The following is a 27,375-nucleotide window of genomic DNA, read 5'->3' on the forward strand; positions in this document are numbered from 1 at the left end:
AAGGAGTAAATGAAATAGAAATAAAAATAAAATAGTAATAAAAAAAAAGGAAAAAAATAGAAAAAATAATAAAAAATAGGAAATGATGAGACTACAAACGGTGGTAGTTAGCCGACGGTTAAGGAGGAGCAGGAGATAGGTCAGACGGTGGAGGAGAATGGGTTGTTGGTGTGGTAGGCATTGGGGGAGGCACGATCATAGGGAATAGGCCGTGCGACGTGTGATGGTTAAGAGAAAAATAGGGAGAAAGGATAAGGGAAGAAGAAAAGGGAAAGAAGAAGGAAAAAATGACAGAAGAAGGAAAGAAAAAAAGAAAAAGAAAGAAAAAGAGGAGAAAGGGAGAAGGCTACGGCGGCTAGGGTTGGGTGAGTTGGGGAAGAAGACAAAACAAAAAAAATTTAGGGTTTGGGGGGTTTAAAAAGGGACATGGTCTTGTGAAACCCGTGTTGGGCCACACGGTTGTGTCACACGTCCGTGTGTATCGTTTTCAACTCGTGTTTATCGCGAAAATTTAATGTCTAATCGTCACATGGCATGAGGACACGACCGTGTGGTGGTCCAGTATGGTTCACACGACCGTATCGCACGGCCGTGTGTAATGTTGTTCGCTTCTCCCATGCCCGTGTAGTATACCACATGCCCGTGTGCCTTGCCTGTGTGGCTCCCTGACTTAATTAAAATTTGAAATTTAAGCTCCAGTTTTGGCACAGCCTTGGGCACGTCCGTGTGTCCAAGCTGTGTGGGCCACTGTACCTGCACAAAAACACTAAAAATCACTAAAATAAACTAGTTAGTTATGTTAGTGCTCGGGTTGCCTCCCGAGAAGCACTTATTTAAAGTCTAAGCTCGACTTACCTCAATTTCGTGTGATTACAGTGAATTGAGTCGAGACTCCTCTTTCTCAATATCAATTCTATTATCCACATAAAGTTTAAGTTGACTAATATTTACCTTAAAGGTGCCGAATTGAGAATGATTTACCTCGACTGTACCATATGGAAAAATATTCAGTATCGTGAAGGGAGTCGCTCCGTTTGTATTAAGCTCTAAAGTAGCAATTTGGGAGTCATTTTCATCTAACAATACTTTATCCCCAACGTTAATTTGATTTGTTTCATCCCTACGCTTATCGTGGTGTCATTTTGATTTTTCGTGTGCTTGTGATTTCTCATTAACATGTGTTCACCATTCATCTAGTCCATCGATCTGAAGCCGTCGTTCTTTTTGAATCGCTCCATTTTTATGGCATGGAGTAGAATAAGGCTTCATCACGATCTTCCTAGGGGACTCCTGTAAAGAAGTTGTAACATTATTTAAGTTAACTGAATTGTCTCAATTACTAGATATTTTAGTAGAATCACAAGCTTGGAAAGTAATTGTGTCATCCCCTACACGAAGTATTAGTTCACCTGTGCCAACATCAATGATAGTCCTAGCAGTCGCTAAAAAGGGTCGTCCTAAAATCAAAGGCAGATCATTATCCTCTTCCATGTCTAGAACAACAAAATCAATTGGGAATATAAATTTGTCAATTTTAACAAGCACGTCTTTAATAATAACCCTAGAAAATCTGATTGATTTATCTGACAATTGAATGCTCATTCTAGTTTGTTTGGGCTTCCCAATACCTAGTTGTTTAAACATTTTATAAGGTATGACATTAATACTTGCCCCTAAATTAGCCAAAGCATTGTTAACATTTAAACTACCAATTAAATAAGGAATCCTAAAACTCCCTGGATCTTTCAACTTCTTGGGCAGCTTATTTTGTAGAATGGCTGAGCAAACTGCGTTCAACTCCACATGCGACACCTCATCCAAATTCTGCTTATTTGCTAAGAGCTCTTTTAAAAATTTAACTGCGTTTGGCATCTGCGAAAGAGTTTCCACAAACGATAAGTTAATATGTAATTTCTTTAATAATTTAAAGAATTTACCAAATTGTTCGTCCGTGTGGTCTTTTCTTGTCGCCTTAGGGTATGCACACGAGGTTTAAATTCTCTGCTTACCCTTTTTTCTCACTGTGGCCCACCTCATCCTTACCTTTACTTACCACAATTCCTTGCCTCGATTCTGGTTCAGGTTCAACTAACTCTTTTTCATCTTGAACAGTAATCACATTAAGCTGTTCCCTTGGGTTAGTTTCAGTATTACTCTGCAAGCTCCCTTGTGGTCGTTTAGAAATCAACTTAGCAAGCTGTCCTATTTGAGTTTCGAGCCCTTGAATCGTTGCTTGCTGATTTTTCAGAGCTGTCTCGGTGTTTTAAAAACGTGTTTCGGATACCGCGATGAATTTCATTAGCATATCCTCAAGGTTCGACTTCTTTTCCTACTGGTAAGGTGGTTGTTGAAAATCTGGAGGATGTTGTGGTTTTTGATTTCCTTGGCCTCCCCATGAAAAATTTGGGTGGTTTCTCCAACCTACATTATAAGTGTTAATATAAGGGTTATTTTGAGGTTTAGAATTATTACTCATATATTGGACTTGTTCCTCCTCGGTAGTAGGGTTAAAGGATTGATATTTTGTGTTATGTATCCTCCTCCATTTGAATTGCACCTCATCACTGGATGTACCTGGGTAGAACTATACAAACCATCAATCTTTTTATTTAAAAGTTCTACCTGGTTAGATAGCATAGTAATCGCTTCGAGGTTGAAAACACCAGCTGCTTTCGTCGGCTTTGTTCTCATGACTTGCCACCGATAGTTATTCAGGGACATCTCTTCAATAAATTCATAAGCCTCTTCAGATATCATTCCTTAGTTTAGTCGTTTTAGCCGGCGGAAAATATTTAAGAAAAAATTTTTGGTCATTTGTTCCCAAGTAGTGATTGACCCTCGTGGTAACAAGTTTAACCATTGTTTAGCTTTGTTCCTCAATGAGAATGGAAACAACCAAAGGCGAATGACATCGTCATAAACGCCATTGATCTTAAAAGTGTCGCAGAATTCCAAAAAATTTGCTAAATGAGTGTTTGGATCCTCGTCCTGTAAACCATCAAACTGAACAAACTGTTGTATCATTTGAATTGTGTTAGGTTTCAGTTCAAAATTATTTGCAGCAAAAGCAGGCCTAACTATACTCGATTCAGTTCCTGTTAAAGTAAGTTTAACATAATCATACACAGTATGAGGGTAGGATCCTGATTTACTGGGTTTGCAGCAACCACAGGGGGTCGCAGATTATTCTGATTATTATCTATCTCCTCGGTTGTAGTGTGAATATTGTCCTCTTGCCCTTCCTCTATGTATTATAGGCTTCGCGTTATTTCTCTTTGATTTCTGCGAGCTGTGCTTTCGATCTCACTATCATAAAGTAAAGGTTCTGACGAGTTTCTTCTAGTCATAAACTATGAAAACCTACCAGAAGTAAATAAAAGAAAATTTAGTAATTTAAGGAAAATTAAAAAGTAATTTGCAATAAAAATAAAAAATGGTTAAAGTAATAAAAATTAAGCGTTCCTAATATCTTAGTCCCCGGCAACGGCGCCAAAAACTTGATGGTCGTTAAACTAACTAAAAATTTGAATTAAGGCAAGCGCACTTATTGAACAGTAGTATAGTTAGGGTAAGACCGGAAATATCGTATCCACGAGGTCTAAAAGTACTAGTAATTACTATCTTTTTATTATCTAGCCTAAAATTTAAGATAATGTTTTTAAACTAAACTAATTATCTAATTAACTAAGATTATGATAGAGATGAAAGTTGGAAAATACTTTAGGAAAACCAATGGAGAAGACAATACCCAAGGAAGAATCCACCTAGACTTCACTTATTACCTTTGACTTAGACGATTTATTCACTTGACTTATTCCGTAGAAATCCCTGACTTATGTTAATATCCCTTTTGAGACTAAAAATAACTGACTCTAGGTTGATTAATCGAAATCTCTTTCTAATTAAAACTCCTATTGTCGCATTAACTCGATCTATGGATTCTCTTATTAGATTTTACTCTAATCCGGCAGATTTATGTCGTCTTATTTCTAGGATTGCATGAAACTCCGATTAATTATGAATGATCTACTCTTAAACAGGGACTTTTTCTCCACTGAATAAGCACATCAAAAACCTGAATTAATATCCTGGAATATTAAAGCTAGAATTAAAACTCACAATTAAGAATAAGAACAGGTATTTATCATATAAATCAAAGAGTAGTAAGATTCGTCTTAGGTTTCAACTCCCTTAGGTATTTAGGGAGTTTAGTTCATAATAATAATGGAAAACATCTCAAAGTTTGGAAAACAATAAAACATAAAGAAACCCAAAAAACTTCTAGGAAATTGGATGGAAATCTTCAATCTTGATGTAGATCCTGGCTCCGAGGTGATTCTGATAGTTGTTCTCGAATATTTTCTACCTCTAACTTTGCGTGTCTCATCTAATCCTCTTCTAGGGTGTTTATATAGGCTTTAGAATACTTCCAAACCCTCAAAAGTGGTCTTTTCCGAGTAGAACTAGACTTGGGCTCAATAGGGCCACTGCCGTATGCCTCGCCCGTGTGCAATTGCTCAAACCATGTACAATTCTAAATTGGATTAATGTCGACATGACCATGACACACGGGCGTGTGGTTTACCCGTGTGGAAATGCCTAGGCCATGTGTAACACTGTTTTAAGCCCTATTTTTTCGTTTTTGGCCCGTTTCTTGCTCTTTTTGCTATCCTAAGCTCTCCTGAGTATAAAACATGAAATTAATGGATTAGGAGCATCAAATTCACTAAAACCAAGGAAAAAATCATTCATAAATATGCCAAGCATAGGGTAAAAATATGTATATATTATGGTTTATCAATTATTTATAATATTGATCTGATGGAAGTGTGTTCATTGACTTATGTTGTATTTGACAGGGAGAATGTATAGTTTATTTACAATTTAGTTTATTATATTAATTTCGGTAAGATCAAAGTTTAATCTATTGAACTTACTAAGCTTTATTAAGCTTACTTCTATTGTTTTATGTTATTGTAGATTAACGTGTGATCAGGAGATCAGATCAACACATCAAGCCACTCTATCAAGTTTAATCCGATAGTTTTTGAAATGTAAAATTTGGTTTATATAGCATGTATAGGGTTGGTTTGGCAATAAAATAGTTTGAATTGTGGTTGTGAATATTAAATGTTTTTATGTGTGTAATTAGTAGTAGAATTTGATAAATCAATGAAATAAGTTAAATGGGTAAGTATAAGTAATTGATGTATATGTAATGTTATATTATGTTTAGAACATGTATTGGTTGGTTTTGTTTGCTTAGTTGGGATATATTAGTGTATTTAAATGTTGTGTGTAGGTTGATATCAAAAAGGGTGAGAAAAGTGGCCTTAAAATAGCCTATTTTTGTCCACACGAGCAGAGACACGGGCGTGTGTCTCAGTCATGTGTGACACACGGCCATGCAAATGGGCGTGTAGTCTAGCCGTGTGACCCCTGCACCTTAAAATTTCGAAACAGAATGCCCAAGTTTTAGCACATGGCCTAGCACAGAAGCGTGTGGTTGGCTGTGTGACCCAAGTCAGAGAGTTACACGAGTAAGGACACGTGCTGGGACACGGTTGAGTGCCTCACATCGAATGCCCACACGGCCTGAGACACGAGCTCACACAGCCTGCCACATGGGTGTGTGCCCCCTGCTCCTAATAAAAATTTTAAAATTTTGAAAAAAATTTCCTAAGTGTCCGATTTAGTCCCGATTCACTTCTAAAGTGTATTTTGGGCCTCGAGGGCCCATCTAAGGGACAATATGAGTGTTATATGATTGATTTTTGTTCTGTATAATAAAGGTAATGAAATATTCGTAATTAGTCAGTAAAGTCTAGTAATGCTCCGTAACCCTGTTCCGGTAACGGATAGGGGTTAAGGGGTGTTTTAGGAAGCCTTGATGTTCAATTTTGACATGTTGAGAACCTCCCTCTACTGATGTTTTGAGAGTGAAGACTCCCCAATCTAAGGTTACTTGGACGAGTGAGGAAGAGGGCCCATCTAAGGGACAATATGAGTGTTATATGATTGATTCTTGTTCTATATAATAAAGGTAATGAAATATTCGTAATTAGTTCGTAAAGTCTAGTAATGCTCCATAACCCTGTTCCGGTGACGGATAGGGGTTTGAGGTGTTATAGGAAGCCTTGATGTTCAATTTTGACAAGGTGAGAACCTCCCTCTACTGATGTTTTGAGAGTGAAGACTCCCCAATCTAAGGTTACTTGGACGAGTGAGGAAGAATAGCTTGCTAGTTGAAACAACCCGTTTTTCAGTGGTGTCAGAAACAGTGGTTTCGGGGCCACAAATCTGACGAGTGGATTCGTAAATGTTGTTATTCAATATTTACAAGTCAAATATAATATTATAATAAATTTTGATTTGAGAAATTTTTTTATTTAAACGAATAATTAGGTTTAAGTGGTAAATCCTTAAAGTCAGGTGGTTTTAGAAAAAGAGGTATTGGGACCTTGTTTTTATAAACCGAGCTTGTAAATATTTATTGAGTGTTATTAGGGTCATATTAAAATTTGATTAAAAAATTTTAATGTATAGATAGCTAATTAAAGAAAAAGGACTAAATTGTGAAAGTCGCAAAAGTTAATTGCTATAGACTTATTTGTATTAAATGGGTAAAAAAGCATAAAGTAAGGGCCTTAAGTAGTAATTTTACCAAATTGAACTATAATGGATGATCATGGCTTGGCATTTGATGAAATTTACTTTAATTTTAAAAGTTAATTGGGTAATTAGGTAAATTAAAAATAAAATAAAAGATGATAAGTAAAATATCATCATCTTCAACCTATTTGTTTTTGTTTGCAAAACCAATGAAGCCATAGCTAGGGTGAGCTTTCGGCCAAGTTTGATTTCCATTGCATGGTATGTAATTTTACCCCGTTTCTTATAGTTTTTATGTTTTTAAATTTGTATTAGTTTAATCTAGCTAACCTGAGGATTAATTCTTAAAATTATTAAAGATTTAGGGACTTCCATTAATGATTCTAAATGTTTTTTTAAATTAATTAGTAGAATATTAAGCTTGGTTGTTAAATAAACATATTTTGTTAGAGGATTTTTAGTGATTTTGAAAGTTAGGGATTAAATTGTTTAAAGAGTAAAATTCATGGGATTTAATGTGAAATCTTGATAAAAATGGGCAGGTTAGAAAGCCTAAAAAGTAAGAAATTCGGCTAGCACGTTTGGTAACTAAAATTGGTAAATGTGCAAGTTATGAGTTTAGAGACTAAATTGCATAAAAGAAAAATATTGGGGTAATTTTGTAAATTAACATTAAAATAGGTTATAGGCTTGAATTAATTTTTTAAAATTATTTGAATTGTTGAATTAAATGAAATTATATTATTTAGTTCAAGAGATGCTACTATTGGATCTAAATCGAGGAAAAAACAAAAGTTTTAGACTAGTTATCGACTCCATTTTAGTAACCGTTTCAGTCGAGGTAAGTTCGTAATCCTTGAACTCGAACTCTATTTATTTATGTAGTTTAATTAATTTAACTATTACATGGCTATTTATTTATATTCTTATACGTAATTTGGTGAATTATTAAATTGTGTATGTATATATGATCATGAAATAGATCAAAGATTGTCTTATTGTTATTTGTTGCAAATGATTGAATTATAAAATCAGGAAATTTGGATTTTGTAATTACGTATGTGATCATCGGTTTATTTGACTAGCGCTAGGTGCAAATCTTTGTCGATTTATTCGACTAGTGTTAGGTACACAATTAATATCGCCAGCTAATCTAACAAGCTCTAGGCGCAAATCTTTGTCGATTTATTCGACTAGTGCTGGGCATACAATTAATATCGTCAGTTAATCTGACTAGCGCTGGGTGCAAATCTTTGTTGATTTATTCGACTAGTGCAGGGCACATCTAATGTCGATTTATCCGACTAGCGTTGAGTGCAAAACTTTGTTATAATTTATTCGTCAAGCACTGGGTGCCAATAACAGGTTGGTCAATATTAATAATGTTTAACCAATCCCTTAAATTTGGTTGGTAAATGAGAGATAGCTTGAATTGTATATGAAATGTTCATGAACCCATGATACACTATGTGGTAATAACCATTACAAGTTATATTTTTGAATTAATGGATTATTAAATACAAATATAGTTCTTTGGGTTATGAAATTATTTAGTATTTGATCATTCTTTTATGTGTAGGTTAGGTACCTATATTTTGACTATCGACTTAGCATCCAACGACAATCCAGAACTCAATGTTGGTGACGTATTTCTTTTTGTGTCTTAGCATGTACCCTTGGATGATAATGTTTGAGTCAAGGTCTTTTGGTCTATATTTGAATTGAGTGAATGTTACTTATATTAAATGTCATGTAGACGTTTGAATTATGGATTGCCTTGGAACAGATGCTTGTATATAGTTTTTGAATGAAATAAGTATGTTTCATGAGCTCGACCCTTTTGGATGTATATAATTTTTTTATGTGAATAGGTAATATTTTGTTCGATGACAACTTGGTGAGAATGGTTATATTTGGCTATTTCGGTGGATGTTTGAGTAGGAAAGTTCATATGTTCTTTTAACTTGTTTATTTGAATAATTAATCTTTGTTTGAGTTTCATTTGAATGGCATATTGGTTAAGTATAGGATGAATGAAATTTTGGCATTTGAACGTGATTTTGAACCTAGGAAATTATCTAGTTATGGTATGTCTTTTTGCACAATGAATGGTGTATGTAATGGCTTGATTTATAGGTTAAATACGCTGCACACGGCCTGGGACATGGACTATCACACGACCGTGTAACACACGTGGCCGACTCACATGGTCGTGTGTCTTATTGTCTTTAGGTGCAGGTTTTACACGGCCTGGCACACAACCCACGACATGGCCGTGTGTCCTAAAATAGTTTGTTACACGATATGAGACATAGCTTGCGACACGGTTGTGTGACCTTAATTTGAATATCCACACGGGCTGGGACACGGTCGTGTGTCTGGACTTCAAATGTCCACATGATCTGGGCTGTGACACACGGCCTTGCCATATAGCCGTGTGTCCTATGTTTTCAAAATTTTCAACTTTTTCTTAATTTTTCTATTTTGTTTCGAATTGAACCCAGAATGTTCCCAAACTATTTTTAGGGCCTCGTGGCTCAGATTAAGGCTCGTAAGTGTATATTTATTATAAATGGAATGTAATTTGATTATTTGTAATTATAATTGAATATTTGTGAGTTAGTAATATTAAAGGTTAAAATGTTAATGTAATACTCTGGAACCCCAATTCGGCGACAAATGCGAGTTAGGGGTGTTACACTAGTAGCAACTCCAATGCCCTAAATGCTATTTTCAGTGGCGTTGATGCATGGAAGTTCTAGAGAAATCTAGTTAATTCTTAAGATTACATTTGAAAGAACCAATAATATGAAGTAGTCTAAGCTTTAAATACCAACTACTAAGTTTGAGACCTTGAGAATGTAAGAAAACAAGTTTAACAAAATATTATGCTAAACTCTATGATATCTTAAATTAGGCATTAACACTAGGAGAGGAATATTCAAACTCAAAGCTTATGAGGAAATTGCTCCAATCTTTGCATAAGAAACTTACAATTAATGTGACTACTATGAAAATGTAACATCCTCAAAACCCCCTTGGTCGTAAATAATATGAGATAAAATTTTAGTGAAATAAGGTATAATATCAAAGAAAATGAAAGTTGCAAGATATCAAAAGAGAGTTAAATCAAGAAGCATGACATGATGTATAATTGATTTCTCGATAAAATGAGAAAATAATATAAAAATGATAAAAGAGAATATTGAGGAGTATTAAAAAATAATAATAATAATTAAGAAGTAGGTTTTAGTATATTGATTTAAAGTACGGACTAAATCATAAATACGTGAAAAGTTTTTGGCTCAAGTGTAAATATTTAAAATTTAGGGGATCAAAGTATAAGAATAAGAAAGTTGAAGGACCAAAAGTGAAAATAATCCAATTTAATATGATATGGAATTGGCATGCAGGGACCAAATTGAATAGGTGAAGAATTATGAAGGACTAAATTGTAATTTTACCAAATTAAATGATGATTCAAGGATGAAATTTTAAAAGATCATAAAAGGCAAAATGATCAATTAGAAAGAGAGAGAACTCTAGAAGACAATGATGATGTTGGAGATATTTTGATAATATTTTTTAATTATTTAATTAAATAAATATTACTTTATTAATATTTTAATGAGATATTTTACTAATATTTTATTATAAATAGCTAGTAGTATAAAAGGAGAGGAAGATGAAAAAAAAAAGGAGGATCCTCCCATCTTTCCAAAATGAGTGAGGGGGAGAGAAGAAGAAAACATTGTTGTCTTTACAATTTGGTCCTTCCACCAAAAATCCACTATTTTTACCAAGAATTTCAAGAAATTTTCATAATCACTAAGAGAGAAAAGTGATAAGGAGACTATGGAGAATAAGAAAATCACTTTGGATTCAAGAAAATAAAAGTTGGAGGAGAGAGAAAATATTGAAATCAATAGGACAATGTAAGAACATTAAGATTTCAATATATTTTTAATTTTAATATTATTGAAAAAGTATGAAAATGATGTTAAAGTAGAGTTTTCTTATATAAGGTTTTACGTTCTTGATATGTTAGTGAAGGGAAGAGGAAGTGATGGGAAATATTGTAGAGAAAGGAAAGGGGGTGTTATAAACTTGGTTATCAACATTTTGCACTAAAATAGTTTTGGACAATAGCAGTAGTTGAAAATTCACCAAAAATTTTATAAATTGAATTAGAGGTTAATTAAAGTATGGAATTAAAGCTTATTGAGTCTGGTTTTGCATAAAAGAAACAGTGTAAGCAAAAGAATTTCATATTCTGAGATATATGAATTTTTGTGAGACAAACTCAAATTGACTTTGGGTTCCCCTGTTCTGACTTTGGAAAATCATCAAAAAATTATAAAAATAATAATTAGGGGTTTAAATTTATATTTTTAAATTCTTAATTAGTCTATTTTCAATAGAAACAAATGGAAACATCATCCAAAGCCCGTACTAAGAGATAATTAATTTTTAGTAAAGAAAGGTCGAAGCTGTTAAACAATAGAACAGGGATAAATTTGAAGATTTTACTGTACTTATTGGATAAATTATAAATTATGTAATTTTTATGGTAAAAATATATTTGAGTCTAGTTTCAAAAACATCAAACGGATCTTAATTTAGAATTCTGTAGCTCTAGATATAAATAATTTTGTGATTATGACTCAAGTAGACAGCTTTGATATAAACACATAAGTAAACAATGGAATTATAGATAATGTTACATATAAGCATGTTATATACTAAAAGCTAAAGATTCTAACAAATATATACATAAAGGATGTGAAATGGAGAGGAGGGGAGGAGAAAAATATATGAATATATATATATATATATATATATATATATATAGTAGATGAATTTGAAATGTTTTGAAATGGTTGTAGGTGATGGAATGATTGATACATATGGGTATGTTTAAATGAATTGATAACATAATAAGTGAATAACTGTTAATTGATGTGAATTCTTTGTTAAAATTTTATGAAGAATTAAATTGATTAGCACAATTTAGAAATAAATATGAAATATACATAAAGTGGGTAAACTAATTTTGCAAGTGCAAGTCCTCCAATGGTCTTATTTGTAAAATTTTAATATTTGTGTTAATTTTATAACTTTGTTATATTTAATTGAATATCATGTTTTTATGAGGACTTGAGATTAGAAATAGATGTAAGTGGATGATATGTAAATTGAAGTGGTGGTTATGACATCTGAATACGGTTCAAGTAATAATATAAAATAAATAAATAAAAATAAAGCGTGGAACTTGTAGGAAATGGAAACGACGTCATGATGACAAGTTCGCCATGTCACGACGTGGAAACCCCCAACGTTGCAACCACAGTTCAAAAATTTTTATGAACTTTACAAATTGGTCTTTGATCAATTGTGGATGTTTTAATGAGCTCCTTAACTCATAATTAGTTCTATTGTAAATTCAATTATTACTAAAATTAGTTAATAATCTACATTAATTAAATAATAAGATAAATTGATCTGAAATTTTCAGTAGTTGCTTTGGTTCAGTAATTGCTTTGGCAACGAATGTGACATCCTGATGCCTTAACTCGACGATCGGGTTAGGTATGGGGGTGTTACAGAAAAACCTAAGGATATTGATGGCATGAAAAATGATGAACTTATTGGTTCCCTGCAAGCCTTTGAGATGAACCTTGATGAGTAAAATAAGAGTCAAAACAAAAGCAAGAAAAGTATTACCTTGCAAGTTGCAACCCTAGTTGCTTCTAAAGGATATGCTGCCATCGAAGAGCTGCAAAAACCAATGGATCCACTTACTCAGAATTTCAATAAGACTTTTAAAAAGATGTTCAAGAGAAATAAAAAGTTTGATGCTAATAAAAACTCAAGTAAAGCCAATGGAAAAGATACTGCAAACATATTTAATATTCCTCTTAACAACTTTCAAGCGAGACTCATTTGGTGAAGCTTGATATCTTACATATATTCCAACATTGTGGCATGGATCATATCTACTAGTTGTAAGATACAATAGGCTTCCAATTATGCTTCTCAACAAGGTCACATAAGATGCCACGCCATGTTCATCCTTAGTGATTTTGTTGTTTAGTTTTGTCAACACTTCTCACAAAGCCCTTGTCACATAATTTCACAATGAGCTTTCATACCAAGATTTGTAAGCTTGTTTCAGTCCATAAAGTGCCTTAGATGACCTATAGACATAATTGAGGTTATCATGATCAATACAATCTTTAAGTTGAGAAATATATACCTATTCATTAATGATGGCATTTAGGAAGGCACTCTTGATATTTATTTGGGAGAGTTTGATGTCCAAACGACATGCTATAACTAAAGTCTCATCAAAATATACTCTTCCAACTTGTGTGTACCCTTATGCAGCAAGTCTAGCTTTGTTTCTAACTATGTACCATGTTCATCAATTTTGGTAATTTTTTTTAAACCCCGAACTTGAACCCTAGGCCTCAAACTCAACCTTAAACCCTAAACTTGATCTTTTGATTCAGAGTTTTAGGTTTGACTTTAAGATTTAGGGTTCGGGGTTAAAGGTGAAAACATTACCAAAATCATGTATCAATGACATGAAAAATTTGTTGAAATGTCATTAAATAATTAGAAAGGGATACAAGATGACGTGACACCCTTATTTTATATAATTCTTTCTCCATTATTACTAAGTAAATTTTTATTTCAAATATTACAAAAAAATTAACAAAAAATAAAAATGTTAAAACAATTAATTTTAAATTTTAATATTTACAACATAAAAAATTAAATTCTTGAAAATAAAAACTAATATTTTAAAATAATTAAAAAGAGTCAAAGCAACTTAAATTGGGAGGTCAAAGGGTCTGCAGTTCATGGAATCAAAATTTATTACTCTTTTTCAACAGTCACAAAAACAATAAATTTGCAATATACTTAATTATATACAGTGATTATAAATGAATTCAAGACAATGACGACTCTTCTTCTGCCATAAAAAAATAATTAAAGTGGTCAATCCCCGTCCAGAGGGATCACTTTAATAATAAGAAATTAAAATATGATGTATATTTTTTATTATATGCAAATTAATTAGATATGATATAAAATAGAAAGTACTATAAATGTAATAATAAATAAAATATTTCAATATATATATATATATATAAGCAATATTATTAAGTCTGTTTGGGTTAAATTAATTAACTCCATCTTAATTAATTGATTATATTAATAATTGATTGTGAAACTTAACTATAAAAACTTTAAATATATTAACTTTAAATGTTAACTTTATTTTAATTTAGTTTTGTTCTTTCTTGAATAGTATAGAGATTGCATTAATCCATTTAATAGTAAAGAAACTAATTTGATTATATCCCTATTATAGAGTAACCTCTAAAGTTACTTATAATTTATACTTATAAAACAATAAAACAACATTCATTAAAAAAAAACAAAATAACAACTATAAAGGGTAAAAGTATCATGAAAGCCCTCAGATAGGAATCGATTATATTTTACTCCTCTATTAAAAATGGATACGTAAGTCATTATACGTTATATCAAATAGTAAACAAGTCCTTTATTAAAATTTTATTCATTTATATTGTTAAAAGCAGATCTTTACATTTCAAGATGAGGTGCACATGGTATATCACATATCACTATATAATTATTCTATTAATTATGCTAATTTTAATAATACAAATAAAAAATATTTTAACAAAAGCGATCAATTTATTATTTTTTAGTAAAAAATAAAATTTATCTATTTCGAGGCTTTCTTAAAACTTTCACCGAGGGCGTATTGATGATGGTGTACATCATTTATGAGGCTTTAGAAAATGGAGTAGGGTAAAAGGTGGAGATTTGTTGGAGGTTGAAGCCCATAATAATCTTTATTTATAAAATTATCTCTTTTCTTTAATCATTGCCAAATCAGAAAAAGTGGAAAGGTGCACCTTGAAAGTATCAAATCAGAATTATTATATACTTATTAAAGCAATAACCAAAAAGGAAATCACTAGAAAGTCAAAGGAAACCACTTTTTTGCATTAACATCTCCCAATCATAATTTTATTTTAATTTCGCCCTCCAACTTCAAATTATTTTAAAAGTTAACATACAGAGATAACTAAATTTGATAAATTGTACTTATTTAGTATTTAAATTTGAAAACTGTAAGGTAATTTATACTTTTTTATAAATTAAATATTTAAAATTTATAAAAAAATTTTGTCATATGCTAAAATGTGAAGTTGTTACGTGTCACCATGTTGTTGATCTTAAGTGTCACGTCAAGGCCATGTCAATATATATTAATAGTATTAGTTAGGTATATGAAGAAAATACCAAGTTGGCTTACTATTTTCAAGTTTAGGTAGCATTAGGTTTAAAAAAAAGTTTATATACCAAGTAGGTTTAATTGTCAAGTTCGTTATCTATATATATATATGTATTAACCCACATTCTAATTATATCTCTAAACTATTGATGATATATCAATCAAATCCTTTGATTATTAAAAACGTTAATTTAATCATTAAATGGCATAAATTATAATGAAAAATTTAAAGAATAATAAACGTTATTGTAAATCTTTTAAAAGTAAAACTAATAAAAGAGAAAGTTAAATTAATGATTTGACATTTCATTTAACTGTTAAATTAATGATTTTAGTAAGAATTTTAAATTTTTTTTCCTATTTTCTCTAAGTTTTTTGCTTCTTCTCTTTTGTTTTACTCAGCAGTTGTGCCAACCTCTGGATGGACAGCTTTTCTTCCTTCCACCAACCCTTTTCTTTTTCTCCTCATTCACTCAATACAATTTCTTTTTTTTTTTCTTTTTCAGTTTGTAGATCTATTTTGTAGATATATTTTCCGTTTTCACAAGTTGTGATGGACAAATAACGGTGCCTATCGCCTCTAAAATTTCACTTGACATTAGCAGTTTCTCTTTGAAAGTGGGTGGCTCTTCGTCGGCTTCTTAATTTGTTTATGTTTTGAGAATGCTTCAGAATAATAAATAATTTCACGAGTCAGTTTAAACTTGTGTTAAGTTTTATATTTTTTTTTTTGTTTGTTTTCCATTGTTTAATAAATCTTTACTTTTAGAAGTTTTTGTCTACTCTTGTATCACATTTTTCAGTATTGCTTATGCATGTAATCTTGCTTTTGCAAGTGGTTTTAGGATGTTTTTGTTGTCGTCCTCTCTAGTCCGGTGAATGCTTGATCATTTTGTCAATGATGCGTCGTTGAGAGCACCAAAAATATCCTATTCCCTGTAAAATAATGAAAAAGAAATAGTAAAGGGGAAGTAGGGTCGAATCCTCAGGGACCGGATTATACGAATGCTTGTTTCTCAAAATCCTAGGCAGAATCGTACCCAAGAAAACCTGCGTTCCTGGAAAAAAAAAGAATTTAAGAATTGATTTTGGAAGCAAAAAATAAAATAAAAACAGAATTTAAAATTTACAGAAATTATGATTATGAAAATAATAAAAATAATAAAGAGAGTTTTAAGAGAAAAGAAATTCTTATGGGAAAGTTCCAGCCTCCGGTTGTTTCATTCCGCCTTGGGCTCAATCCTTAGCTTTTGGATGATCCTTCTTGACTCAAGTAAGCCAGTTATAGTGGAAGATGATGCCTACGACCACCAGCTCCAAAGATTAGACTTACGATTTTTAGGGAACCTGACTCTAGCCAGTAATCTATGCTAGATCAACGCTTCTCAATGGCGAATCCCACGCCATTTTGTCTCTTTGGCTCGCCAACCTCTGACGCAGTAAGTTAACGAACCGACTATGCAATTCTTACAGAACATACAAAGCGACCGCCTTTGCATATGCTGAAAAACTTACTTCTTAAGGGCCATAGACGGAAGCGTCAGCCCAGAGTACGGAGAAACGATGAATACTTGGTGAGAAGGCTAAGTACGAATTCTAGGCCTCAAGAATCCTTTTTGGGAAAATATTGACAACTTTTGGTTAGAAGGGTTTTAGTGGCTCATGATAATGGTGGAAAAGAAAATAAATATAAAAAGGGAAAAGGGAATTTTATTGAAAGAAAATATGAAGAAACAAAAGCTTAGACTTTCAGGGGGAGAGTGTTTACAGAAAAAGATGATCCCCAAATAGAGTCACTTCACCCCCTATTTATAGTGCAAGGGAGATAGTCTAATTGAACTTAAATTCTAAAAAGATAAATACATTTAATTAAAGATAAATAAAGATAATTAAAATAAAATCCTAAAATTAAATAATCCTAATATTTATCTTAATATTAATTATCCTAATATAAATAAAATAAAATAAAATAGAGTCTTCCAAAATAAAATCTCTTCTATTTGCTTTTAAGTCCTTGTGCCTTCCATGTTCGCACTTTTAGCACCATATTTGTCCCACGTTGCATATTGGCCCATTTAATCTCCAAATTGACGCTTTTTTCCTTGAATTTACTTTTCGCCTCCAATTTAGTCCCTAAAAGATAAAAAGACACAAATAGCTCAAATTAGTAGGCTCAAGCTCAAAATAAACACATAATTAATATATAAAAACACGTCATTTTAGAGTATTATCAGTCAATTTTTTGCCTGCCGCTTTAGATCATCCAAGGTTGATTTTCTTATCGTATTAAGTGCTTGTAATCACTCTAAACATGTCATGCTTCAGTTGTAACAAAGTCAATTATCAACGTGTCATAATATTCATTTGATGCCAAGGCTGAAGGTTTTGTTATGTTGATGAAGTTTATCCTTTACGTATTTATTGTTTTTTCTCAAATTGTATGGTCCCATACATGAAATGAATCAATGAATTTTTCTTTCAACAAAATTTAATGATTTTAGTAATGGAAGGATCTTGTTGATAAAACCTTGATAGTTTAGGATGTAATTAGAAAATTTTAAATTTTAGAGACCAATTTAAAATGGAGGTTATAGTTTAGGGAAGTATTGCAAATTAATTCTTTATTTTTGTTAGTATTTTATAAGAAAATAAATAATAACAATTTATGAAAAATAAATAAATAAATAAACTGATGGGACCATCCCCGTACCGCAACAAACTCTTTTCTCTTAAATTCAATCAATTTTACTGTTGGAACAGTAGAATTTTAACTTACCTTTGAATAAAAAATAAAAAATAAGAAATCAAATTCAACTGAATTTAATTATAAAAAATTAAAGAATATGTTTAATCATAATTTAATTAAAATAATTGAAATTTAAAATTACTCTAACTTAAAGTTAAATAAAATATAATTTTCTAAAAAATTTATATAATAAAATAATATCTATACTTATACCAAGTTATAAAATATTCATGAAGTATTCAAAATTTTTATTTAAAGCATTAAATTATTTAAAAGTTTTTATTAAGTCACCAAGCTGTAAATTTTTTTTAAAGATCAGCTAGCGAGTTGTAAGTAGCAATTTGACAATTGGTATTGCGAATCAATACTCATCGATAAGTAGAAAATATTTTAGATACAAGTTAGTCTGATGGTCAGTATTGGAGATCAGAGAAGAAAGTTATTTGAACTTTAGTGTACAAATTGATGCCGTTCAAAGTTGTTTCTTAAACAAAAATTGAAATATAGAAAAAAAATGAAATGAGAATTTTCGATTGATGTGCTAATAGAAAAAGTCATACAACCCAATAATTGAAATAAAAACTTTTAAATAATTTCATCAAAATATAAACAAAAATGAATAAATGTACTTTATTTTAGAGACTAAATTACCAAAAAAATCATTTTTAAAAAATTACAGAAATAGACTAGTTTCGTAAAAAATTTCAATTAGAAATGTTTCCAATACTAAAAGTGGCATCACCAATTTCTTTTAAATTTTTGTGTGACCTATTAATGCGAAAATATAATTTACAAAATAAACTTTTATATAGACTTAAAGTCTATTTCTCTTATTTTTAACCAATGATAAATATGAGATATGTGTATGTATTGCCTCATAAATAGGTTTGGAACTTGTTTCAGATAATATTTGATTGTTTTTAAATTGTGATATATATATATATACATATAAAAAGCTAAAGTCTTATTTTTTTTATTTTCTTAAGTAATTTTTAAAACATTTTTTTTGGGTTTCCATTGCACTGAAAGCGTTCTATTAAGATCGGCCAATTTTCGTAAATTTTTAAAAAATTGACATATTTCTATAAATTTTTTGAAAAAATAGTTTTTTTTATAATTTAGTCTATTTTAAAAATTGCTTTTTATTAACATTATTAATAAACCAAAACGGCCCTGCAACGTTGCTTTACCTATATTTAAAATAGCTGAGAAGTAACCTCTTTTGCAGAGCAACAAACTCTCTCGCAGAAGACATTTAAACTCATTTTTTTTAGCTTCGCCTTACCGCCATTGAAGAAACTAATCAAAGCTTTCTTTGACTATTCTTTTCAAAGCTCTCAAGACTCAAAATTGGGTTCAACTAACCAAGTGGGTACATTTTATGTTCAAGAAATTGAGCTGGGTATTATTTTTCTTTCAACATTGGGTAGTTCTTTTTTCGTCTTTCACATGGAGTCAAACGCAGGGGCGACGGAGACCAGATCTAATGTAACGGTGTCGGATGGGGGAGAAGTTGCGGCATTCGAGTCGCTCCAATTTACCGACGAAATCCACCGTTTGATTTCGGCTCCGGCAACTGATAATGCTAGTTCCTTCACGGCTCTACTTGAACTACCAGCTACACAAGTCGTTGAGCTTCTTCACTCTCCCGAGTCGGTGAAGCTCATAGTTGCTTCGGCTCCGAACGTTGAAGATTTCAAAGGCAGCTTCCATTTTCCTTCTAATACTGGTTTGATTCAAAAAGATGCAAGGTTCTCTGTGTTTTCTGGAGAAGGTAACAACAAGAATGATAAGAGCAACTCGCCTGAAATGACGTCGAAAAATTCAAGCGCGAATCTTGAGAAGGCGGTAAAGAGTGAGCCGGCGGAAACCGCGTCATCCCTGCCGTTGGTTTCTGATCCAACGGTGGAAAACCGGAATATCAAACGGAAAGATCGAGAAAAGAAGGTAGAAAACAAAAAAAAAAAAAAAGGGAAAATTTTGATCAAGGGTTTCTGGGGTTTTCCATTTTTGGTAAAATTTTGATTAATTTGTTCTCCGAGTATTTTCAGGTTAAAGGGTCAACAAAGAAAAGCAAACCTGCAACAAATGAGAGCTTAGAGGACGCCGAGAAACTGCCTTACGTTCATGTTAGAGCTCGCCGGGGACAAGCAACCGATAGCCATAGCTTAGCAGAGAGGGTAATTTACGAATTTCCATAATTGACTCCTTAATTAGTTTTGCTTATTAGCATTTTTTTTTCTTATTAAGCTAATAATTTTGGTGATTAATACAGGCAAGAAGAGAGAAGATTAATGCACGAATGAAGCTACTACAGGAGTTGGTACCTGGATGCAATAAGGTCAGTTCTGTTGGATTAATTAGTTAATTAATGATTTTATTTTGATTTTGTGATTATATTAAGAATATCTATCTTAATGGGGTATAGAAAGTGAGGTTACATCTTTAGATTACTTTTCTTTAGTAACGGTTTTTTCCTTGTCACCTTTTGCACTCAAAAGTAATTGACCTTTTGTAGCTCAAGTTGCTTTAATATTTTAGCTGGTTTTCCATTGTGGGGGAGGGTTTGTTAGAAGTCCCTTTTGAGGTTAAGTTTGTCTTTTCGAGCGCAATTTCGTTGCTGTTTTGGTGAAGTTAGTAATATTGAAAGCTAGATTTTCTAGTTTTAATCAAATCTTTTGAATTTATGTTTTTGGATTTTGAATTATGTATGTGATGTGTATAGTTATAGTAAAATGACAATTTTAGCCTCTGACGATTGTCGATGTGGGAATGCTAGCTGGATGTTACCATGAAGTGCTCAGTAGACATGTCTAGTGCTTGTTGGATTAAATGTCTTTATGGGGTCCCATTTCATTGATGTAGAGTAATTGCTTGCTTCTACTTCAAGCTGTGTATCTGTCCTCTATGGGTTATGTAGAAGAGGGATGACAAAAGAAAATGTCTTTTATATGTCAAATGCCTGCCCAAATACACGGGGACTTAATGTGATAGTCCATGGAGAATTGGTTTAATTGTTCAAAGGATAATCTTAAGTCATCCCTTAACATTTCACTATATCTTTTTAACAAGTGAAAGCAGCTCTGAGTCAGTTTCTGGTGCCTTTTCTTCGTCAAGGGGCCACAATTCAGTAAAGACTAGGTGAGAAAACCTGTTAACAACCATCCTTTTCTAAGAAAAAATTCGTGATTTCTATAATGGTTGATAGGGTGAGAGATGCCGAACTGTTGGGATAAAAATTGTTGATTTTAATTGCTTCTAAATTGATGCATTTACATTGCATCCTTTGGGAGACTGGACATGTTTATGCTTCCAATTAGCTTTAAATTTCTGTCTTAGAGGAGGTCTTCTGAAATTTGAAGTCCTAATTTCCAAACAATCATTTTCTAGGTGGATGTCTGTATGTCTCGAACTTATATGCTTCAAATGAGTTGGCTTCCTGCTCTTTGGCCTTTGTGCAGTTTTTTTTTTTTTTTTCTTTTCTTTTCTTTTCTTTTACAACATTTGAATGAATTAGACCATCTTTTCACTCAGTGCATCCATGTAGACGGAGTAATGCTTCTTATTATGGCCTATACAAAATTGTTTTCTGTATTTGTTACATTATTAAATTATTTTATAGGGAGCCAGTACCTAGAGCTTTGGTAACTACATTTTTGTTTTCAATAGCTTTAGGATCAAGAAGTTGATTGCTCTGAAAAGTCCTTGTAGTTTGAATTTCTTTAGAATGCAAACCGAATTTATCTATTTTGATGACTATTTGAGATCCGAGAAATACTGTGTGCCGCAGATTTCTGGTACAGCATTGGTTTTGGATGAAATCATCAACCATGTGCAGTCTCTACAACGTCAAGTGGAGGTAAGAATTGTGCATTTCAAGCATTGGATATTTTTTTCTCTTAGATACAAGAAGGTTTAAAGTTGTAACACAATGAATTCAAGACATGATCTTAAGCAACACAAGTGAACTAAGAGGGTATAGGGGAAAAAAAAAAGAAGAAAAACTTGGCCACTGGATAGGCCCCTATCAAATCACTTTCAAATGATCATAGAGGTCAATCTGACTTGAGATTAATCATATTAAATATGTGCCAAGAGTTTTAGGTGTGTATCATCAATTTCATGGAGGGCTCTTTCTGTAGATTTTTTTGTGTTCTGCAATCCTTAAAATGTTGATTTTTCTTTTGGTGCTTGTTGATGACATGGTTGAATAGAAGTGTTTGCTTTGCTTCCTAACCATAACATGAAACATTTGTAAAATTTGGCGAAGGTCCTGCTAGGCTGGCATTTTTATCACCTGCATTTTCCTGTGGTTTTATGATCTGATTCTTCTAACTTATTTCTTTGCTTGCAGTTCTTATCAATGAGTCTTGCAGCGGTGAACCCAAGAATTGATTTCAACCTTGATAGTTCATTCACATCAGAAGTAAGTATCAGGCACCTTTGTCTTGAATGTCTAAAATAAAGTTGGAAACTGAAAGCCTTCTGGTGATTCTTCCCGCTCACATAACAAGTAGCTCTGCCAAGTTTTTATACTAAGCTACTGATATGTTCCTCCCGAGGACTTATATGGAAAAAGTTTCATGAAAAATTCTTTTTTCATTCCAGGATTGTTGTTTATGAGCTTGTTATGTAGATCGGTAAAGCCTAACAGGTATACGCTTTATTACATGGTTTCTTCCACTGGATTCCTACCCAGTTTCTTAAAAGACTGTTCCTCATTAATATCTAGAGGGCGGTGGATTATGTCTGGACCACCATCTTCCATCCACCCGTATATGCCGTCAATCATTCATTAATGTTTAGATGGGAACAATGGCTGCCAGTCAACTGAATGAAGATGTAGTCATTTCAATGGAAAATCAGAACAGTGGGTCCATACATGAAGGCCCATGATTGCAGGCAATTACTATACAATGCCTCTTAGCAGAACACGTTCAATGAAAATTACTGAAATAGATCTAGTAAATTACTCTTTTGCTAGTGAAATAACTTGTCAAGCTCATAAATTAACTTTTCAAGAGATTATGCTGGGAATAACCATCTACACAGTGCTCCATTTACACAGTAGCACATTAAGTAGCTATTGATTTTAGTGACCAGAAAGTTTCCACTAACATGTCCAGTAATATTTTATTATGTGAAGAGTGGATCTACTATGGATGGTGGTAACTTCCCCAGCTTGGTTACGCCTCTGATGTGGCCTGACGTTCAAGTCAATGGATACAGACAACAGTTTCAGCACCAGTGGCATTTTGATACACTTAAGCAGCCTATTTGGGGAAGAGAAGAAGTCTGCAATAATTACGTTACTCCGGAGAACTCACTTTTAAGTTATGACTCCTCAGCAAATTCAGGTAAGAATATAATTAGTAAATATGCGAACCGAGGCGTAACATTTTATCAAGTTGGATATTAGTCATAACTTTTTGATTCATATCATGGGTTTATATAAAGTTGTTCTAATCTCAAGTAAACTGAAAATAAGAATAACTTGTATTGCAACTTTGGTGCAGCAGCAACGTTGCATGCAAATCAACTGAAAATGGAGTTATGAAGTCTGAAGAAGCCCCAAGGTTTAGATTTATGGAAAGTTTGTTTTAATGGTTGCTAGTATTGTAGATATATCGGAAATTAGAAACTATCAGCAAGTAGAGGAAAGGCCTCACCATTTATCTGTAGGTTTCCATGTCTTGTATTTACCCGAGTCAAATGGAAACCTTTTTTATTTCTCATGACTGGATTCAATATATCTTGTATTATATAAATACTATTTCCAACTCTGGGTTATTCAATCTAATACTTTTTAATTTTTAAGACATTATTATTAATTAGTTTCTGTTGAATTGTTAGTTTCTATTTGTTCTCACTCATTAGAGTAGTAGAATTCAGCTTTAACAAACTCAAATTTTCAGATTATTTTTCTATAGCTAAGGGCAACAGAGAAGAACATAAATGGATGGTCCAGCTCCAATTCTGATTACCATGCTTGCTAAAAATGTTATATTTCGTATCCCTATCATCTAATCACATCCTTTCACTGTCTCTGTACTACAACGTGTTCAAAAAACACACCAATATAAAGTGGGTATAAGTACCATGGAGGTTCTTCTATTAAGAGTCGATTTGCATTTTACCCCTTCTACTTAAAAAATAGGTAAATTAATCTCAATACATAAGATCAATGACTAATTTAAAATTTCCTCCCATTTTTGTTATTAAAAATAGTTTTTGTACATCAGCATGAAATACACATGACACGTCATGTGTCATTGTTTGATTATCTCGTCAATCATGTCAGTTTTTAGCATTATAAATTGATAATTTTTAATAGAAAAACTAATTTATTCTTTAATTTAAGATATAAAATTAATTTACCTATTTTTTATTTTTTGAGTAAAAGGACAAATTGTAATTTGGTTTTGAATATAAGGACTAGTGAAATTTTCTACGATGTTGACTTAGTTTGCAGTGAGGAACTAACGATTTATATAATATGTAGAAACTACATGATAAAGATGGTAGTGTGTCTAACATAAAATGATAGGGTGTGGTTTTCTTATATGGTCCAGATTTCTCAACAATGCCATATTTATGGGTGCTACTAGAAGAAAGAAGTGCATATGAAAAGAAGCATTACAAGGCGATCATATCGATTGTTCCATCAAACCAGCACAAACAAAGACTTACAAACAGGGGCGAACTTAAATGTATCGCCAACAAATTGACAAGGAATATAGACTTTCCTTACACTGCAATGGTGTCCTCCCTATTATCCACTTTCCAACTTGTTTTTTATATCAAATCAAAGGGGACACCTAATGAGACAAAGCACCCAACTTTAAATAAACCTTCACTATGATGAGCTGACGACACAATGGGTAGGACCATAAACCCCATACTTCATTACACAATTCTTCACCTTCACCTTCATCCTCGACTCTTTTTAGATTTTATCAAGTTTCTCAGCCCTCACTACGGGGTTGGCTTTAGCAATAGCATCGCGGGCAGCTGTCCTATAATCGAAAGGACAGTTGTGTTTGTCAGAGTACCTATGTGCTGCACAGAAGATGTTTCCACACCTGCAGCTAAATCCTGTCAAACCAACACGCTTGTGGCATGCATTACACCTGTTGGGACCCTCTTTTGTTTTCATCCCACCGAAGGTCATATGGGATGGATCGATGGATGATTCAATTTTTGACCCAAAATTTCCACATTGCACAGCCAAAGCAGCAGCAACAGATGGTTCCTTACCATTCCCGCTAGTGCTGCCATTAACAATGCTATCGATGGATGATGCTACGAGTTGTGCCTGTTCCTGCTTCAGGATCATTGCCTTGTGACATTTGGAGCACATATTCATGGTCGCCGCACTTCCAAAGAAACCACAGTTATTAACACACAGGATGGGGCCTTCTGAAGCTTGGCGGCCCGTCTCATCATGAGGGTCCATCTTCTCTAATCTCCTGCAACAAAACCACCTTACTACTGATAAGCCAAAATAAAGGAGGAACTCAAGAAAATAAGAGCAAAAGGAAGAGAGGAAGAACAACAAAGTGATTCAACTCCAAAAGATGGATATCAATAAACAGACATGAGCACATATTAAGCATGTAAAAGATCATTTTACTAAATAAGAACTCATACCTAGGACTAACTATCTCCATCATGATTCATCAATCAACAGTACACCAGAGACCGGACATAACTATCATTACTAATTGTAGCGATCTCAGGTGATGCGAAATTGCAGAAAATTAGTTTACTTACAACATAACCATTAAAGGAACAACACCGCATCAGCTGATAATAATACCAATCAAAGGGAAAATGTTGAATAACAGGTATGGGCAGAAAGTAGGATGTATGAACATCAATAATCCAAGAAGCTATGTTACGTGGGTTTGTGCCGGAAAACATAGAAATGTTCAATTTTTCCTAAGATTTTCCATATATTTGGTGGGCCCTCGGAGGGTCATATCCCTAAACCCATGTCCAAAACTGTTTCCAACACCAGTTCATTAAAAATAAATAAAGTCCGAGTAACACATCCAATAAGCAAACATATCAGAGAGAGAACATCATGGAGTTGCCAATACCATTGATAGATAAATACATACATATATAAATATATATGATATGAAGCATCCTTTGTTTAAATCAGTTTAGCATCATAACAAGCTGAAGTTAGGAATATAGGCTTTTAATTAACCATAAGTTCCAAAATACATTCCCAGAACCGACATGTTTGCAACCATATCCATTATATCTAATGTTAAGCCGTGCATATGCTGCACAATTAGTATATTGGGTGTAGATTGGCTCTGAGTCTCTCACAATCATAGAACAAAAACATTTTTGCCATTGTTAAAAGGCAATAACTGCTCGATAGCAATTGAGAAAATTAGTTCAATTACGCAGACTTAAGCTAAGGAACTTCCCCCCATATCATCATGAATATAATTAGTCTCAAAAGGAAGCAGATAATCCAGTGTCCTCTAGCTCATAATTAAAAATACATAAATTGATCTCGATTTACACTAAAAATTCTTAGTAAGCAACCAGCAACAGCAAACAAATTTCTAATTACTCTTAAAAATTCAATTTTTTTTAGCAAAAACCCTAAACACCCAATTGACCCAGATCAAGTACAACCAGATGAAAACAAAACCTAAATTATCTCCTTTTTTTCAAGAATTAAACTTTAAAAGGACGGAAAAAAAAAGGGGAAGAAAACCCTTAATCAAGAAAATTCCTTGCCTGAAATCTTAATTTGGCCGATCTTGTCTGACAAAATCGAACCCAGCGATTCCTGTCTCATGCAAAATACATACACATAAAAAAAAAATTTACAATTTTAATACAAAATAAAATAAAACATAATCTCTTTCTTCACATCTAATTTCAACCAAACAAAATTTATTTTTAAAATAAAAATCAAGAAAAAAGGTAAGAATTTATATCATCGTTTAAAAAAAGAAAAGAAAACAGAGAGCTCTTACTTTAATCGAAGAGATATATTATGTAATGAAACTGATAGCAGAAAGAGAAATTTCGGGTGATTTTTTCTTTTTCTTTTTTAGGAGGATTTTTTTAAAAAATAATTATCACTTTTCTTTTTTCCTTTTATTTAAAAGCTTTCTCGTATAACCTTTTTGCTGCCACGCGACGCTTTTCACTGACACATTGCCCTTCGGAAAGGCTACGTTTACAGTTCTGCCCTTGGTTATATGTTTATCATATTACTTTTTGGTTTAGGAAGGAATGGATCATTTTGGAATTTTGAGATGAATCTGGCTTTTCTATTTTGGGACGTATCCGAGCCCTAATATCTTTCCATTTTGGGTCTTATCATAAATGTATGAATATTAGATATATCCATGAATTAGATATTTTTGTAAGTTCAAAGGTCACCCAAGAAAAAAAATGTTAAAGTTTAAAAAATAAATTTTAATTGGAAAATTAAACTTGGTTAATATATGGGTCATGATCGAATTTGAATATAATTTATAACATATAAAAATTTATACTAATTCAATTTTAGACGGTGTTAAAGAATATGTTTTTGAGTTCGGAAAATCAACTTGATGAAAATGTGGAAAGAAGGATTTGAAGAGTTAGTATGAAAATATATTAAAGAAGGGTAAATAATTAAATCAAGAAAATCATTAATTAA

The 27,375-nt window shown here is 32.4% G+C and overlaps 2 protein-coding genes across 5 annotated transcripts; one reads left to right on the top strand and one right to left on the bottom strand.

The window, feature by feature from the left end:
• The first annotated feature begins 18,846 nt into the window (after positions 1-18,846).
• On the top strand, positions 18,847-23,515 carry LOC108467336 (transcription factor bHLH48-like). Of its 2 annotated transcripts, none has more exons than XM_017767966.2 (7): positions 18,847-19,643; positions 19,748-19,876; positions 19,972-20,037; positions 21,487-21,555; positions 22,051-22,122; positions 22,843-23,053; positions 23,213-23,515. In XM_017767966.2, the coding sequence occupies exons 1-7, from the start codon at positions 19,146-19,148 to the stop codon at positions 23,251-23,253; spliced, it is 1,086 nt and encodes a 361-aa protein (XP_017623455.1). In that variant the 5' UTR covers positions 18,847-19,145; the 3' UTR covers positions 23,254-23,515. The 2 variants fall into 2 exon arrangements, with proteins under 2 accessions (XP_017623455.1, XP_017623456.1); XM_017767967.2 differs by having other exon boundaries at positions 23,216-23,515.
• Positions 23,516-24,287: 772 nt separating this feature from the next.
• LOC108467301 (zinc finger A20 and AN1 domain-containing stress-associated protein 8) lies at positions 24,288-26,869 on the bottom strand. Of its 3 annotated transcripts, none has more exons than XM_053025153.1 (3): positions 26,851-26,869; positions 26,460-26,511; positions 24,288-25,165 (listed from the first exon to the last, which is right to left on the bottom strand). In XM_053025153.1, exon 3 carries the CDS (start codon positions 25,150-25,152, stop codon positions 24,643-24,645), a length of 510 nt encoding a protein of 169 aa, XP_052881113.1. In that variant the 5' UTR covers positions 25,153-25,165; positions 26,460-26,511; positions 26,851-26,869; the 3' UTR covers positions 24,288-24,642. The 3 variants fall into 3 exon arrangements, with proteins under 3 accessions (XP_052881113.1, XP_017623401.1, XP_017623402.1); XM_017767912.2 differs by lacking the exon at positions 26,851-26,869 and adding an exon at positions 26,702-26,842; XM_017767913.2 differs by lacking the exons at positions 26,460-26,511; positions 26,851-26,869 and adding an exon at positions 26,702-26,842.
• Between the last annotated feature and the right edge of the window lie 506 nt (positions 26,870-27,375).

Source organism: Gossypium arboreum, chromosome 2 (genome assembly GCF_025698485.1).
Source record: "Gossypium arboreum isolate Shixiya-1 chromosome 2, ASM2569848v2, whole genome shotgun sequence".
In the NCBI taxonomy this organism is placed as follows: Eukaryota; Viridiplantae; Streptophyta; class Magnoliopsida; order Malvales; family Malvaceae; genus Gossypium; species Gossypium arboreum.

What these genes read in the sequence shown, in the direction of transcription:
- LOC108467301 (XM_053025153.1), bottom strand. Translation starts at nt 25,152, where the DNA reads ATGGACCCTCATGATGAGACGGGCCGCCAAGCTTCAGAAGGCCCCATC.
- LOC108467336 (XM_017767966.2), top strand. Translation starts at nt 19,146, where the DNA reads ATGGAGTCAAACGCAGGGGCGACGGAGACCAGATCTAATGTAACGGTG. An exon ending in GGAAAGATCGAGAAAAGAAG is followed by an intron (nt 19,644 to 19,747) that starts GTAGAAAACAAA and finishes GAGTATTTTCAG; the next exon opens with GTTAAAGGGTCAACAAAGAA. An exon ending in CTCTACAACGTCAAGTGGAG is followed by an intron (nt 21,556 to 22,050) that starts GTAAGAATTGTG and finishes CTTTGCTTGCAG; the next exon opens with TTCTTATCAATGAGTCTTGC.